Raw genomic sequence first — 17,678 nt, 5'->3', positions numbered from 1 at the left:
GATGATTAGACCCATCCCTAAGGAGAGGCTACGCAAGGCAGGAAGGGTGTTTTAGCAGTGGAATGAGAACAGTAGGAGAAACTGAAACAGCAAGAGGAAGTACCCCAGGAAAATGAAATGCCCCACTCTTAGCACTATAACAAATCCAGGCTGGGGACATCTATGCTTTAGGTCCCACCACTAGTTTTGTTTAGAAAAGTACATGGATATGTTTAATATTATGTTTTGATGGTCTCAGTGTTATATATTCTTGTTTCCAAGCAGGCAATTCTTTTAACCCTTGACGTCTTGGATTATATATTGTTATAGATCCTTACCTGTATACCTTTAACATCTATATAAAACAAGGAGATAGGACTGGATAATTCTGAAATCTTTTGCTCTCTCTTTCTGTCCTTTAACCATCCTTCCTTCACTTTTTAACACGAGTCCTTTGCCTTTCTAGAAAAGTGGGAGATAGATCCGTCAGAGTTGGCTTTTGTCAAGGAGATCGGAAGTGGTCAGTTTGGGGTTGTCCACTTAGGAGAATGGAGAGCACATATCCCGGTCGCCATCAAGGCCATCAATGAAGGTTCCATGTCTGAAGAAGACTTCATTGAGGAAGCCAAGGTGATGATGTAAGTGCGAGGTCCTGCCCCACGTACTCATGGCCCCGCCCCTCAGAGTCTCAGACAGAACCTGGACTTTAGAATCAGACAGACCTGCACCTGGGTCACGACTTTGTCCAAGCCATTGCGTAACCCTGGCAAATTACTTAACCTCTGTGTGACAAGCATGAACTATGTCATCCTCAAGTCTATAGAGTCCTCATCTATACAATTGGAAACTACGGGTACTTCTGACATTAGATCGCGGTGTGAGTTAATGAAATGGTCAATGAGAATGACAAGGAAAGTATATTATGCTCAGCTCAGTGGTAGGTGCTGAATAAATGTTAGATAAGGGGCTTCTTGAATGAGACAACCTTGGTTGGGAACTCAGGAATCAGACTTTCTGAGGATGAACAGTTGAGTGAACAGGAGAAAAACTTCTCACAGGCAGAGACGTGTGTGGGTAGAAATGTGTGTTCCTGCTTCCTGTCATGGTACTTTCTCTACACACATATTAGAGACGTGTCATGACTCACTGCAGGACAACTGGTAGATATATTTGCATTTGTAGCTAATAAAACTATGTTCTTGAGACCGGAATGTTCCCCGCTGCTCATAAGACTTGTAAAGCTAATACAACTTAACATGATACAGCAGTCCAGGAATTTGTAAGAGTCACGAGCCCCTCCACAGGGTTACAAAACAGTTAGTAATTGCTAGGAAGAGAATTTTCTCTAGCGGGCTAAAAGTTGTGCAGGGAGAGCCAGGTGCGTGGGTGGATTCGTGCGTGCGTGGATTCGTGCGTGCGTGGGTGGATTCGTGCGTGCAGTGCATGCATGCGTGCGTGCGTGCCTGTGGTGGTGTTGAATTGGAGAAGCCTATTAGAAGAATTAAAGATGACAAAGTAGTCAGGTAAATGTGTGAGGCTAGAGTTGGAGAGAGGTCAGGGTAGAGGGCACGAATTTGAGAATGGTTCCCCAGAGATGATATTGAGAACCATGAAACTTGATTCTGTTAGCGACGGAAGAGAAGAGTTGGAAAAGGATATCAGGAGATGTCCTGAGCTCCCGTGTCTCGGGATGCTCTTTCAAGGGAAGACACAGGAGCTGAGGAACTTTGCAAGAAGGCTAAAAAAACTTTTGAAAAAACTTTAAAAGAATCAAATCCATCTACCAGTGGTCCTATAGTGAGTTGTGGAATGTCTAACCAGGGACTGATCCGTGTGTAGAGAAAGTAACATCACAGGAATATTTCCATGAAGTTATATAGTCTCGGGTTTCTTATGGCTTGAAAATGTTTCATTCTGAGATTTGCTGTCCTGACATTATTTTGCACACATGCAAACTGCATTCCTGAACTGGAAGTACACTTACAGGCTTGAAAGATAAATCAAAAAATGTTGAATGTATACACCCCCCCCCCCCCCCCGTCTGTCTCTGTCTCTCCTTCTCACTTTACCTTTATGGGTGATACAAAGAACTAAGGTACTTTTCACAGCATTTCTGACCAACACAACTGCTTTTAAAATCTTTTAAAATTATAAAACATGAATTTGAAGTTTTTTTTCATGAATGATATAGTTGGTGGTGGGGGGATGTTGAAGCCTGGATTGCCAAATAAATAAATAAATAAATAGATAGATAGATAGATAGATAGATAGATAGATAGATAGATAGATAGATAAGTAAGTAAGTATTGGGGCAGGAGAGATTGCTCAGCTGTTATGGGCATTAGTTACTTTTGCAGAGCACCCAGGTTGAATCCCAGTACTTATATGGTGGTTAACAAGTATCTGTAATTACAGTTCAACATCAGAAGCCCTCTTCTGGCCTCCGTACTGTTGCTTGCACACGGTGCACAGACTTATGCACAGACAAAAATACCTATGCATAGAAAATAAAACTAAATAAATATTCTTTTAAATTAAGAGTATATTTTAATAGGAAACTTAAACTCTGTGTGATTACCAAATACACTACAGGGTATCTGTAGTGATACAGGGTAGCTGGTGAATCATTTTTAGTCTCCAGCTACCTCTAAACGTTTACTTTGAAATCCCTTTACTCTTTAGAATTCTGTTTTCTTCCTCATGGCCACCAGTCTGTTCTGCCCTCCCTGCTGCTTGCCTGGAATTTTCCATCTAAAGGTTGTGGTTAGTACGACTGGGATCCAAAGGGCAGGAACTCTTAAGACCTGCACTGGGGAAATCCATAATGAGGATGCTAAAGCTGACAGGACAGGAAGAAGAAAAGAGATGGCTGCAAGTCAGACAGATACAGGGCATGCACTATTCTATACTGATGACTTTGGAAGCTCAGAGTCCTGAGGCCCTGTTTTCAGTGCATAAAGTCGAAAGAAAATGCTATGTGGTCCCGGTGGTCGGATTGATGCGTATCTATCTTATCTCAAATATGAAAATGATAACTTACTATTTTAAAATTCAAGAGCAATCCAGTTCACTGGTGTGTGTGTGTGTGTGTGTGTGGTTTTTTTCTTCGACAGGAAACTGTCACATTCGAGGCTAGTTCAACTTTACGGGGTGTGTATACAGCAGAAGCCCCTGTACATAGTGACGGAGTTCATGGAGAACGGCTGCCTGCTTGACTATCTCAGGGAGAGGAAAGGCCAGCTTCAGAAGGCGCTGCTCTTGAGCGTGTGCCAAGACGTATGTGAAGGGATGGCGTACCTGGAAAGGAGCTGCTATATTCACAGGGATCTGGTGAGTCCGCAAATCGCCTTCCTGTACACACCTGCGTGGGGATCGATTTTGATAATCTGAAGAATGCACCTTTGGCTTAATTTTAGACCATTTTTTTTTTTAAATTCATGCATCTTATTGTGAAAGGTTCATTAGCTTTCTTGTCTATTTTGCAATGCTGGGGGTTTAAGCCAAGGCCCTGTACATGTTAAGCCTGTGTGCTATCACCCACTTACATCTTCCAACCCTGCAACTTTATTTTTATTTGCCCTTTAACGCTATAACCAAGTAGGAAATTACTCTAAAATGTCTTTCACTAATTAACTACCTAATGAACCAAATAACTACAAGGATCTTTCCTCTCTTCTCTTCCTCATTCTCTTATTTCTTTTCCTTGTTTTTCTTCTCCATTTACCCTTCTTTCTTTCGACCAGTGCCAAACTCCATAGTCACTGTAAGTATCACAGCTCAGAGGGGGAAAGGTAGCCTGCAGTCCGGGAGTCAAGGGATGCCATAAAGTCACAGAGCGCAACAAACCTCATCCAAATGATGAGATGTACTAGGAAAGATACAAGAGGGTGGATGGCTTCCTCTGCTCTGGTGAGAAGCAGCAGGGAGCTGAGCAGGTGGCAGGGTTTGGGGGGCGGGCGGGGGGGGGGGGGGTTGGGGGCGGGGCTTTCCAGGGTGGTGATTACCAGGATGGGGAATTGGAAGGATTTTAAGTCCTGAGTTTGGGGCAAGCGGAGGGATTGGTGGGTTCTTGAGCTCAGGGATTGGTGGGGTTTTGAGGGTTTTTGAACCCGGAAGTGAGCTCAGACCTTTTACCTCCTACAGTTACACTTGTCCCAAGTGTTTCATATATGCTGAAGCGATCTGGGCGCTGAAGGAACAGCTGGGAAGGAACAGTCCCTGCGAATCTTACCCAGGGGTGAAGTTGCTCTTGTGAAGTGATTTGTGACAATACTGCAGGAATATTGTTGACGTTCAGGATGGTGACTCAAAATGCCCAGTGGTTCCGCTCCGTAACGTTCAGAAAGTGCCTATTTAAAAGGGCTCCCTTACCCCAGACTAATTGCCAGTTGTCCTGCCCCGTGGCCTTGCTTCCGCATCCCGAGTAACACATCCAGACCACTGTGCATGGCTTCAAGGCACTCACGCTCTTTAACTCAAAGGAAAACTTGAGAATTCTATACAAATCCCTGAGGTGGTCTCTTAGAAATAGCTCCATGGTTTTGGGCTCTCTTTTCCCAGAGTGATCACGTTACAGCACTCATCCCTAAGACTGAAGGATCTCAGGGTGAGGCTGGAGGTGTAATTACACTGATCCCAGAGCACCGTGGGAAACGAACTTATCTTGCCTTTAATTCAGAACAGTCATGGCTTCATTACTTAGTTTCATACGCTAGCTTATTACTTACATTTCTTTTTATAGTTATTTTTTTAAACTTTCGAGATAATATAATTACATTTCTCTCTTCCTTTTCTTCTCTCCAAACCTTCCCATATACCACCCCCTGCTCTCATTCAAATTCACAGCCTCTTTTTCCAGTCATGGCTATTGCATGTATACATGTGTATGTATATGCATATATATTCCTCGATGTAACCTGCTCAACCAGTATCATTGGTGTGTGTCGTAATTTTTCCTGCGGAGATGCTACACACATGCCTACTCACTTCAGATAGGGAGTCCATGATGCACCGAAGAACGGGCACCACCAAAGTCCAACATAGGGAACCAATGAGGTTTTGGGGTGGAATTACTTACAGAGATAGGAGCAGAAATAACTCAAAGGCAGCTGCATCACCAAGGCCCACCCCAGCATGAGTTAGCCCTCACAAAGCTGGGGACCCTGCACACTGCACAGCCTGCAGGCAGCTCAGCAGATCGGAGTGTCCTTTCTAGGTGCCTCCATTGATCTAAACTTCTTCCAGGGGCTCAGCTGGTGTCTGCTTCTTCCACACATCTGGCAGGATCTCAAGTGTGGCCTTTGCAACTTGGCTTCAACTGAGAGGGACTCTCAGCTTTTACTTACTCATGCTTACTCTGGCAGAAATGGGCCTAGTGAACCTGGTGGGTTTCAGGAACTTCCTGAAGCTGTTTTGAGTTGTTTACTTTCCTGTTTAAGGAACTTCCTTTTGGATGGAAAGTTTTAATCTCAGAGGAAGCTGTTACACAACAAACTGTTACTTGTATGTGTGTTTTTAAGGCTGACCCTTTGGCATGGAATAACCAATTAGTGTGCTTTTCCCTAAGACAGACCACCCCTTGCTCTCTCAGCATTCCTCAGTTGCCCACAGTTCTTTGTGTTTGTAGAGCTAAGGCCTCATGGATATTCCCCCATCCACTTCGGCAACTCCATTGGTGCCATCCTTGTTCAGCCTACATTTGGGCAGGCATACCTGAGTGCCTCTTTAATTACTTACATTTCTACATGAATTCTGCACCCAGAATGCCTTGAGATCGAAGCCTATACTCACAAGTGATCAGAACAGTGTTAAGAACATGGCTTATAGAGGAAAGGTTCTTAAACTTCAACTTTGCTGTGTGTGACCGTCACCTGGAGCTTTGAGTAAAAGCTTTAAAACCCAGCTCATAACCAGACCAGTTAAATCAGAATGTCTGGGAATGGAAGGGAGGTATCAGTCAAATGCAGTCCAGGTTGTAAGCCACCACAGCATGGCTTGGAGTCTTCTCTCCTTTGCTTACTAGCTCCATGGTCCCGAAAGATCCAGTTAAATAGGAAAGTGGTTTTCCATGGACGACCTCCTTCATGTGGGTCTGTTGGGAGGACTGCATCAATCAGTGTGTGCAAGTACCCAAAGCAGTGGCTGCCTGACAAGGGCTTGACAGTGCTATTGCCACCGTTGATGGTGATCACTGTTTAGTGACCCTCCCTGCATGTTCCCCAGTACCCAGCACAAACAAGCTATTGATCTGGCTCTCCATGAATGGGCACAGTTTCCCATACACTTCACTTGTTTTTCTGGCCATGAAAGTTTCTTCCTCTGATAAGGAATACAATCAAAACTCAGTGGTTTCATGGTCCTCATCATCCTGTCTGTTCCAGGGGGCTTTGTACAGGTTCTCCTGCCCCTAGATTAACCTCCACCCTCGATCGATAATATTCTTTATATTCTACTTTATCTACTGCATTGTATATGAAACATATCGGCCCACAGTGGGTGCTTTTCCTGTAGGGGACTTTTCTTGTGGCTTGTATTTGAGATAGCTGCTGGTACTTTCTAGTATCTTCCAAACTGGCTCCTCTGGATCACTGTTTTAAAGCTTACGGGACCAGATACTTTGAACCTCAAATTCACTGAAAGGAGAACAGGTCTGCCAAATAGTTCATCTACATGAGGCTGATCAAGATGAGGACTTCCTCTATAAAGTATGCTGAAAAATGAGTTATTCTGACGACAGGCAGGTTGACTTGGCATTATATTTAGTTCATTGTGATAAAAATGAAGGGGAGGGGGTCAGGAGAGATGGCTCAGTGGCTAAGGGTAGTAACAACTCTTCCAGAGGACCTAGGTTAGAGTCCCAGCAGTCACATAGCAGCTCAGAATTACCTGTAAGACCAGCTCCAGAGGATCCAACATCCTATTTTTGACCTGCACAGGCAAAACACCCCAAAACATAAAATAAAAATAAATTCAAAAAGGAAATATAAAATTATCACTAGGAACTGCTCTACTCACTGAAGGAAAGGGTTTAATATATAATTTCTTAATTCTTATTACCCACTGGAGAGCCCAGAGATACAACATAACTGTCTTATCTATCAGATCTGTCAGATTTTTATCACTTAAACAAACAAAAAAATGTTAAGATGTTTTATGCCAAGTACTTAGCTTATCATTTATCAAATGAATCCTCATATTTATAAGGATACTTGTTGAAAAATATTACATTTTAAACATTGTTACCATTCAATCTTATCTTTTTGTGACATTCAAGAATCATTAAGCCGGGCGTGGTGGCACACGCCTTTAATCCCAGCACTCGGGAGGCCGAGGCAGGCAGATTTCTGAGTTCGAGGCCAACCTGGTCTACAAAGTGAGTTCCAGGACAGCCAGGGCTAAACAGAGAAACCCTGTCTCGAACCGTATCCCCCCCAAAAAAAATTCATTAAAATTCGTGGCCTACAAGTACATCCGTAATGGATGTCCCCACAAAGTTCACATGCAGACAGGTAAAGTAAAGAAACAGTTGTGAAAGAAGGACCCATGGTGGATGCTTCTCTTCTTTCTACAGGCTGCCAGGAACTGTTTGGTCAGTTCTGCCTGCGTAGTCAAGATCTCAGACTTCGGGATGGCGAGGTACGTGATGTGACACCTCTCTCTGTCTACTTTGCCCACTTGTAATAGGGAATCTTGTGCTTTAAAACAAAACAAAACAAAACATTGTGTGTGTGTGTGTGCACATGTAAATGTCAATGATCAATTCATGGAACTCAGTTCGTCCCTTGTATCCTATAAATTCTTTGTATTAAGCACCCCCCCCCCCGGCCCCCAGCCATCTCGCTAACCAAGTCTTCCATTTTCAGTCTTGCAAACTGAAGTTGCTATTATCTGTCTCTCTCTCTCTGTCTCTCTCTGTCTCTCTCTGTTTCTCTCTGTCTCTCTCTCTGTCTCTCTCTGTCTCTCTCTCTGCTCTGAGGAAAGCATCCCTGTGGGCTAAGTGTTCACATGGCTTGCATGGCTCAGACTGCCTTGGATTTCAGGATAGGTGCTGGCTCTACCTGGGGGAGGGGAGGGTGCTTGCTGTGGCCTGTTCTTGCCGGCCTCTTTCAGGTTGTTGTTGATACAACTATGGTAGATCTTAAAATGAAAACAAGAATTTTTCAGTCCATTCAAAATATGTGTGATGAAGTACATGCATTTTTCATGCTGAATGTATTTTTGAAAGTGAAACAGAGAAACCTATTTGATTAGGTCACCATCAGACATTGCATAACCACTTTTGGAAGCTGGTTTTAGTCATCACTGGGATAAACCTAATATATATATATATATATGTATATGTATATATATATATATATATATATATATATATATATATATATACACATATATACAAGGATTTTTTAAAAAAACATTTTGAGCTCTCCTTTTTGTTAGAGGCCCAGAAATTTAACCCTAATGAATTCCAGATGTTTTTCTGCATTCCTCAGCAGTCCAAGTTTTAAGTGTCTCATGGGCATTGTCATGGAGGTGGCCTGACTGGTCCTGTTGCAATATGCAGTCAAGATCTATGTAGCTATTGTTCTCCCACTTCACTCTGCCTAGCCATTTGCACAGGTGGCTGTTGACTGTCTACATGGAGGATTCCTTCAGAAAGTTCCATGGAGCTGACATAGACCTGGTTTACTGAGGCATGCCAAGACCCATTTGTATTCCAGAATCTTTCTGCCTTTCCTGGGACTAAAGAGCAACACAGAACTGGTGTCCCACCAACCTCCTGTGGGGACAAGAACTTTCTTCCTTGGGGATCTGTCCTCCCTCCCACCCCCCTCCCACATCTTGTTAATAGATCTAGTCTTTTTATCTAAAGTCTAATGTAGAGACTCTCTAGTGGGAAAGGAACAGCCCTCCTCTGTTTCCTCTTATACAGTCTTTTCTTTTGAGACAGGGTCTCTTTATGTAGCCCTGGCTGTCCTGGAACTCTCTATGTAGACCAGACTGGCCAAGAACTCACAGATACCACCCTGTTTCTGCCTCTCAAGTGCTGAATTTAAAGGCGTTCACCAGTACACCCAGTTTTACAACCTTTAAAACATTTTTCTCTTCCGACTTTATTTTTATTTTCTGTATGGAGGGGTTTCACCTGAATGTATGTCTATGTACCACGTGCATGTGGTACCTACAGAGGCCAGAAGAGGGCATCTTATTACCTGGAACTGAAGTTACAGAAGGCCGTGAGCCACTCTGTGGGTGCTGGCAACAGACCCTGGGCTCTCTGGTAGAGCAGCCAAGAGTTCTTAAACACTGAGCCATCTCTCCAACCTTAGGTACTCTTTACCGAGGAGGGGCTAAAGACGAAATGTCATAGAATATGTGGGGGAAAGTGGGAGCATGAAGACAGCAATAACAAGTAGCTAAAAAACATCATTATAAGGCTGGAGAGATGGCTCAGTGGTTAAGAGCACTGACTGCTTTTCCAAAGGTCCTGAGTTCAAATCCCAGCAACCACATGGTAGCTCACAACCATCCATAATGAGATCTGATGCCCTCTTCTGGTGTGTCTGAAGACAGCTACAGTGTACTTAGATATAATAATAAATAAATTGAAAAAAAAAGAACCATTATTGTATATGCAAGAGCCCAAAGCCAGCTGTCTCTTTCCCTATGCATTTCATATTCCTGCATATGAGTCTTAAGAAAAGTTATTTCTAATCTATATAAAATATACATACATTATAATATACTGGATATTTTTTCATATCAGAAGTTCTATAAGGACACACTTATCCCCCCTCCCCCCTTTTTGTGCCACACAAAATATAAGGAAGTGAGAGAAAATGTGGCACCAATTTGGATCCATGTTTTATGATGCATACGGCTTTTCACTTATCATTTATTTACTACCTTGTCGTTACCTTTACTGTTAGAACACAGGGCCGTTTCTTTGCAGAATTAAGACCGGACTCGAAGGAACATACGTACTTCCCCAGTGTTGGGACTGTAGAACTGTAGTTTTCAGAGAGACGGTGAGACCCAAGGAGACCTGGTTCTAGAGGAGAAAACAAAGAGCTATTTCCCTGTCTGCCATCAAGAAGACAAGAGGCACAAGCCCTTTCCAGGGGGAAAGGCTGTTTTAGCAGATCGGAGCTGTCAGAGGCGTTTGAAGCAGGTAGGCCTCGGAGGTCATTAACACAGTGTGCTCGAATCCCCTGGCGGCAGGTACGTTTTGGACGATGAATATATCAGTTCTTCTGGAGCTAAGTTCCCAGTCAAGTGGTGCCCGCCTGAAGTCTTTCATTTCAACAAGTACAGTAGCAAGTCTGACGTCTGGTCGTTCGGTGAGTGCATTTGCGGTCGCTAGCTTTGCTACAAAGGCAGCCTCCTCTTTTCTTCTCTCGCTTGTTTGGTTTTTGATAGGATGTAGCATTCTTTTTTGTTTGTTTGTTTTCTTTTGTTTTTTGTTTTTTCGAAACAGGGTTTCTCTGTATAGCCCTGGCTGTCCTGGAACTCACTTTGTAGACCAGGCTGGCCTTGAATTCAGAAATCCGCCTGCCTCTGCCTCCGGAGTGCTGATTAAAGGCATGCACCACTACCGCCTGGCCATGATGTAGCATTCTTTTTTTTTTTTTTTAAATTAGGTATTTTCTTCATTTACATTTCAAATGCTATCCCAAAAGTCCCCCAGACCCTCCCCCACCCACGCCCACCTCTTGGCCCTGGCGTTCCCCCATACTGAGGCATATAAAGTTTGCAAGACCAAGGGGGCTTTCTTCCCAATGATGGCCGACTAGGTCATCTTCTGCTACATATGCAGCTAGAGACACGAGCTCTGGGGGTACTGGTTAGTTCATACTGTTGTTCCACCTATAGGGTTGCAGACCCCTTTCTTAGAATTGGGAACAAAACACCCATGGAAGGAGTTACAGAGACAAAGTTTGGAGCTGAGACGAAAGGATGGACCATCTAGAGACTGCCATACCCGGGGATCCATCCTATAATCAGCCTCCAAACGCTGACACCATTGCATACACCAGCAAGATTTTGCTGCAAGGACCCTGATATAGCGGTCTCTTGTGAGGCTATGCCGGGGCCTGGCAAACACAGAAGTGGATGCTCACAGTCAGCTATTGGATGGACCACAGCGCCCCCAGTGGAGGAGTGTGGCATTCTTTGTAACCCTTCTTGTAACTGCCTTGGCGTCTGGAGTCAGACACCTCCCACACAGCTCTGCTCTCTTGGTCTTTTCCTTCCCCAGCAAGCTCTTGCCATGAAGCTGTAACAAGAAGTCTGGCAACATAAAAGGCAAATACAGCCAAAACTCCCATCCCGCAGAAAGGCTCTGTGTCACCACTGAGTTTCCAGTGTGTTTAATAAACTCCCTTGTTTAGTTATGCAGAAGCTCATCTCTTTTTCAGCTTGACAATTTGAACTTAACAACTGGATTAGGAAACATAGCCCGCACCCTTCACTTTATACTTTCAAGGTTTATGGGATTAGCAACCTCGTCTTGGGATCCTCGAACCTTGGTTTCCAAGGGAGGGCGGGTGGAGGAGATTACTTTGGCTTCTGAGGGTGGAGGAGATTAACGCCGTGCAATTTGAATGAATCCCTTGTCTTGGTTCCAAGTGACTCTTGTGTTTGCATGTTTTCTTCGCAGGAGTTTTAATGTGGGAAGTTTTTACAGAAGGAAAAATGCCTTTTGAAAATAAGTCAAATTTGCAAGTGGTGGAAGCCATTTCTCAAGGTTTCCGGCTGTATCGTCCTCACCTGGCCCCCATGTCCATATACAGAGTGATGTACAGTTGCTGGCATGAGGTAGGTGTCCCTTATTACCGAGACTGTACCATGGCAACCAAAATTGCCTGTTTGCTGGTATGCCCTGAGAGTTAGCGCATCACTTCTCCTATGACGCCCCCTCACCCTGAGCCTTGTCTCCTTTCCAAGCCTTGTCTGCCTGAGATTGGTTCTTGCAGAGACTGGATGTTTCTAAAGCCTCTTGATTACATGATCCATTATCTTGAAGAACTGGGTGATGGAATTAAGGACAGAATCTGGTTTGCTGAACTTCCCCGCAGAATATGGAGGTTGCTGTTTTATTTACTGCACTTTGCTTCTGCTCACTGCCACTTTCAAGCCTAAAAGTAATGGGTTTCATCTCTCCCTGGCACGTAAGACTCCTCCTGTCCTCCTGATAGGGAGATTAAACCAGAATAGAAACCAAAGGCAGACTGTGCTGGGAGCCACCACTTGGGAAACCATCACTTAAGGAGTTGCTCTTTTGGTTGAAATGCCAAGATTTAGAATGAAGCCAGAGGGGTGGGTTTCTGTCTCCCCTCCCCTCTCCTTTTCTGGGCATCTATTCAACAGCCCTTCTGCTCTCATCAGACTGTGATTGTTGAGAGCTCTCCTTGGTAGTTAGCAGGCTTAGCCCAGAAACATCACAGCTTGGTGGTGGTGGTGGTGGTGGTCTCCTGCTGCCTGAAACACAAACAAACTCACGTGCATCGTTTGATTCCCAATCCACAGACACTGCAAAACCCAGTATTTCAAGAGTAATGGGATTGTTCATATTCCAGAGGAGTGTTTTTTGTAGGATGAGCCCAGTGCCTGCAGAGAGTCATGACTAGCTGTTCCACAAGGGATCACGAAAGGCCTGAGGACTGTCACGCAAGCTGTCGGTGGCAACCGGGGGAATGCCTTTCCCATCACCATGTAAATAGCTCAGGTCATGCAGATGGTGGCTGCGCTGATTTGACTTAGAATTTTCCAACTTTCTAATGCCATGTTTGGAGCATCAAACACTGATCTTTTCCTGGGAGAATAGTATCAAGTAGGAGCCTCTCCTGGGATGCTGGGAAGGAGGCCATCTTCCAGGCAGCTGCAGGTCACAAGATCAAACACATGATTACTGCCGACGTTGCTAAGCTGTGGTTTCTGGTAGAGTATTTGCATACAGTGCATCTTTAGCTTATGACATTTTAAAGTTAGAATGGGTTTATTAGGAGATGACTGTGTCCCAAGTCCAGGAGCATTAATAAGCAGGCACATGTGCACAGAACAGCGTGATCTTACATATTATTTATGAGCTAGAGAGGAAGAAGGGTAAACAGAAAGATCACAGAAGGAACAAGGAAACAGTCCAAATTGCAGTCAGAAAATTTACTCAAACAACGCACGCACACACACACATTGATACAAAGCTCCTTTTTTTTCTAGTTCCAACTCTGCCATAACTAATTTTTTTGTAGAGGGTAAGTGAAAAAAATCTAATTAATTATGGAAGTCTAATAGCCTAAGTCAAGCCCGGAGGCTCGAGGATGGCCAGTCTAACTATATAGAAGTACAGGGATGTGTATAGTCTGGGACTAGGTATATATTTGTTTGAATGGCTTCCTTAAACTGGCTGTTTTTGATCGTGAAATAATTGGAATAATATGAACTATTTAAATAAAAAAGATTGTGTTATCCTTGATAAACATGGCAGAGACTACACCTGTTGAGCCTGACCCTTCCTGAAAGGCCCTGTGATTTATTCCTGGGTCCTTATCAAGGCTCAGGATGCATTCATTGTCTTCTGCTTGCCCCCCCCCCCCCGATTCCATGCAATGAGAAGTTCTAACTCCTGCAGGTTCCAAAGATACCAACAGAGCCATGTCTTTCCCCAGGCAGACAGAGCCAAAGCACACTGCACAGTAACACAGGGAAAGATGCTCTCATCTCTGCTTCCGAGGTCAAAGGTTTGGTTGACTGTGCTCCAGGATCTACAGGGTTCCTGGAGGAGACTTGGAGATGTGCCTTTTGCTTTCTATGTGAAACCCTTCCTGCTAGAGGGGACCAGCATAGTAAGCCAGTACTGATGTGGAATTGGGGACCTCATACTCTGAATCCCTGTCATTTTCCAGATGAAGTTTCTGTCGGGGTAGAAATATCCTACATGTGCTCTGTCCACACACCAGGCCCCTCTGGCTCCAGAGAACTTGAAAAGTGGTTGGTGTGATTGAACAACCAAGTTGAAATACTTATTCCTCTTACATTTATTTACATGGCAGCAGCTCCCTGGCCGTTTTTTCTGTGGCCTTGCTTTATACTCATCCACACCCACCCATGTCTTCCTCACATGTAAATCATGCTGCTCGCTGTGTGTTAGCCGAGGCATGCTGTTGTTCACTTTGTGCAGAATCTGCATGGGCTGAGCTCCCTGCATGTTCCACAGCTGCTGTCTGGGTGAGAAGCAATTTGTGCTCATTAGCTCTCTCTCTGTTTTCCAGAGCCCTAAAGGCCGTCCGACATTTGCTGAGCTGCTTCAGGTTCTCACGGAGATCGCAGAAACGTGGTGACCTTAAATGCAATGCCAGCTCGCAGGTGACCTTAAGTGGAACTCCAGCCCACAGGGTCATCTTGCAAAAAAAACAGTTGCAAGGTGAAATCATGGGCATCTCGGATAGGGAGTATCTCCACTAGGGTTGTTGACTCTTGGCAACAAAGCAAAGGTCACAGGCTTGTCACACTGATTTCAATGCAAAATAGTCTGATCGTAGTCTTGTACAAGTGTGAGAGAGACTTCTGAACTACACTTCTGAGCTTCTTGCACATCCTGTATGTGAAAAGAGTGCGTTCCACACCAGCCTTCCAAATGGCTGATGACCCTCAGGTCCCTTAAATGTACAGAGACCCCTTATTCTTCATAAGGCTGAGGCAACATCGTTCTTGAATGCTAACATTTCTCTTTCTAGTGGTTCATGCAGAGAGGGGAAAAAAATAGATTCTGCCAACTCATGAAATGAAGAAACCTTTTCAACAGTTTCATGGTTGGGGCTGTATAAATGTTTATAGGAAACATAGCTTTGGAAACCTATGTGAACATTCTGAAAATGTCTTTTATAATCGTGCCATATGTTATTTAATAAACTCTTCTGTTTATTGTGGGACCTAAGTTTTTTTCATTCTAGTTTTTAACACTGTTTAAAATATGAACCAAAGCGCCTTTTGAGCATATCTTGATGAAATTTCTATTTCTAAATGCTCTCTGTTATCAAGGAAATCCAGAGCCTGCTTTCAGTTTTGATAGTTCATCCTCTGAATATGTGAGAGCCCACCTTTAGTTCTGCGTTCATCCTCTGTATATGTGAGACAGTAACCTAAGACACCTCATTTCATCATAACGACATCTCTGGTTCTTTCTGACAGATGTCTTATTCTGTCCAAATAAGGAGGCCTCAAGAAGGTGTCCAGATGTGCCATTAAGCAAATGAAACAATCAACAGTCACAGTTAAATCATAATTTATCTCAGTGTGGGGGCACACTCCTTTTTATTTATTTATTTATTTATTCACTTTACATCTTTCTAATGCCCTCCTCCTGGTCACCCTGTCCCACAATCCTTCCCCCCTCCTCTCTCCCATTCTCTCCTCTGGGTGGGTGGAAAGGCCTTGGGTATCCCTCCCGACCCTGGCACTTCAAGTTTCTGTAAGGCTAGGTGCTTCCTCTCCCACTGAGGCCAAAGAAGGCAGACCAGCTAGAACATAGCCCATGTACAGACAACAGCTTTTGGGACAGCCCCCCTCCAGTTGTTCAGGACCCACATGAAGACCAAGCTGCACATCTGCTACATATGAGTAGGGAGGCCTAGGTCAAACCCCTTTAATCCCAGTAACTGAGGCAGAGGAAGAAGGATCTCTGTGAGTTCTAGGATAGCCTGATTTATATAGCTAGTTTCAGGACAGCTCTTAGTTTATCTGACAGTCTTAGTGGGAATTGACTGGAAATTGATTTTTATTATTTTCAAGTGCTTCAGAAACCCCATGAGTAGAACACTGTGTAAACTACAAGCCTGATTACAGGGAACTTACTTGGTAGGAACCCATTATTTACATACTGCCCCTCCCTGCTGGGTGGCTGTAAGGGAACATATTTCATGTTCATGTTTTTATTCTATGCTGCTAGTGGCCTTTCTTTTATTTATTTTAAAAAATATATTTTAATTACAGTTTCCTTTTGCCAGTTCCTGTCTACCTTCTCCCTCCAGATCCACCCCTTTCTCTCTCTCATTAGAAAAGAACAGGCTTCTAAGAGATAACAGATAAATATGACAAAGAAAAATAGAGTAAGAGAAAACTTCACTGTCACGTGGAAGTTGGACCAGGCAACCCAACAGAAGGAGAACAGGCCTCAGGAGAAACCACAAGAATCAGAGTCCCACATGGTCACACAGCCAGGAGTCCCATGAACGCTGTAATATAAACACAGAGGACCTGGAGCAGACCCATGTTGGCCCAGTGCCTGCTGCTTCGGTCTCTATGAACTCACATGGCCTTTTCTCAGTTGATTTAGGGGACCACGTTCTCCTGGTATCCTCCACCCCCTGGGTTCTTACACTCTTTCTGTCTCCTCTTCTGTGGGGTCCCCTGCTCTCAGGAGAGAGGTTGGATGGAGACATCCCATTCAGAGCTGGGTATTCCAAGGTCTCATTCTCTGTGTAATGTCTGGCTGTGGGTGGGTCTCTGTAGCTGTTCACATCTGCATCAGGAGTAAGTGTCTCTGATGCTGTCTGAACAAGGTACTGATCTATGAGAATAGCAGAATAGCATTAGGAATCTTTTTATTATTAATTTTTTTGAGCCAGTAGTATTTGGTTTTACCCTAAATTTCTGGGCTATCTAGTCTTTGGTTCTGGTCACCACGTAGTATTCTAGCTGTCTCTCCCTGCATTCCTTCCCTCAGCCCCATCCCCTCTCCCTACTCCACCTGATCCACTGTAACCTACTCTACCCATAAAATCCACTCTATTTCCCACTCCCAGGGACATCCATGTGTTCCCCCCCACACACACACACAACCCAATCCCTTCCTCTATACCTAACCTCTCTGGGTCTATGGGTTGTAGCTTTGTTATTTTTATATTTTATAAAATTTTATATTTTATATTTTGGTGACCAGAACCAAAGACTATGTATTTAGCTAACGGCTAATATCCCCATATAAGTGAATATGTATTATATTTATCTTTCTGGGTCTGAATAACCTCACTTGGGATGATTTTTTTCTAGTTCCATCCATTTGCTGTAAATTTCATGATGTCACTGTTTTTAACAATTGTTTTTAATACTCTATTGTGTAAATGTACCATCTTCATTTTAGTCCATTCTTCTGTTGAGTGACATCTAGGTTATTTCTGGTTTCTGACTATTATAGATATAGAGCAGCAATGAGCATGATTTAGCAAGTGTCCTGGTGTTAGGACAAAGTGTCCTTTGGGTCTATGCCCAAGAGCGTTATAGCTGGATTTTGAGATACATTGATTACCAATTTTCTGAGGAACTTACACACTGATTTCCTTCCTGGCTGTACAAGTTTACATTCCCACAAGACACAGTTAATCTAGCACCAGCTTCTTGTCGTTGTTTTATAGGATACCTTCCAGAGAATAGTGCACATGCAGCCTCTTGGTTCTGTGAACAGCCACCTTGTCTCCATGAAACCAAGCCACGCTTGCCCTCACCTGCCCAGAGAACATGAGTGATTGCTGGTGTTGGAATCAATGTCATGTGCAGTTCACCTTGATTCTAGAAATCCCCTTCCTTGGCTTCCTGATGCAGATGTGAACAGATACAGAGACCCACCCACAGCCAGACATTACACAGAGAATGAGACCTTGGAATACCCAGCTCTGAATGGGATGTCTCCATCCAATCTCTCTCCT

At 43.9% G+C, this 17,678-nt stretch overlaps 1 protein-coding gene across 2 annotated transcripts in view; it reads left to right on the top strand.

The window, feature by feature from the left end:
• The window catches only part of Txk (TXK tyrosine kinase), a 41,743-nt gene extending 26,871 nt beyond the window's left edge, over positions 1-14,872 (top strand). For both annotated transcript variants that reach the window (XM_021161681.2, XM_021161680.2), the window contains 6 exons: positions 446-617; positions 3,093-3,309; positions 7,550-7,614; positions 10,198-10,316; positions 11,636-11,793; positions 14,247-14,872. In XM_021161681.2, the coding sequence (XP_021017340.2) occupies positions 446-617; positions 3,093-3,309; positions 7,550-7,614; positions 10,198-10,316; positions 11,636-11,793; positions 14,247-14,315 (800 nt within the window). In that variant the 3' untranslated portion in view covers positions 14,316-14,872. The remainder of the gene's footprint in view (positions 1-445; positions 618-3,092; positions 3,310-7,549; positions 7,615-10,197; positions 10,317-11,635; positions 11,794-14,246) is intronic.
• The last annotated feature ends 2,806 nt before the right edge of the window (positions 14,873-17,678 follow it).

The sequence above is a fragment of the Mus caroli genome, unplaced genomic scaffold (genome assembly GCF_978045245.1).
Source record: "Mus caroli unplaced genomic scaffold, Mus_caroli_1 scaffold_4, whole genome shotgun sequence".
NCBI lineage: Eukaryota > Metazoa > Chordata > Mammalia > Rodentia > Muridae > Mus > Mus caroli.
Note: the sequence above shows the minus strand (reverse complement) of the source record. Positions and strands in the feature narration are given on the sequence as shown.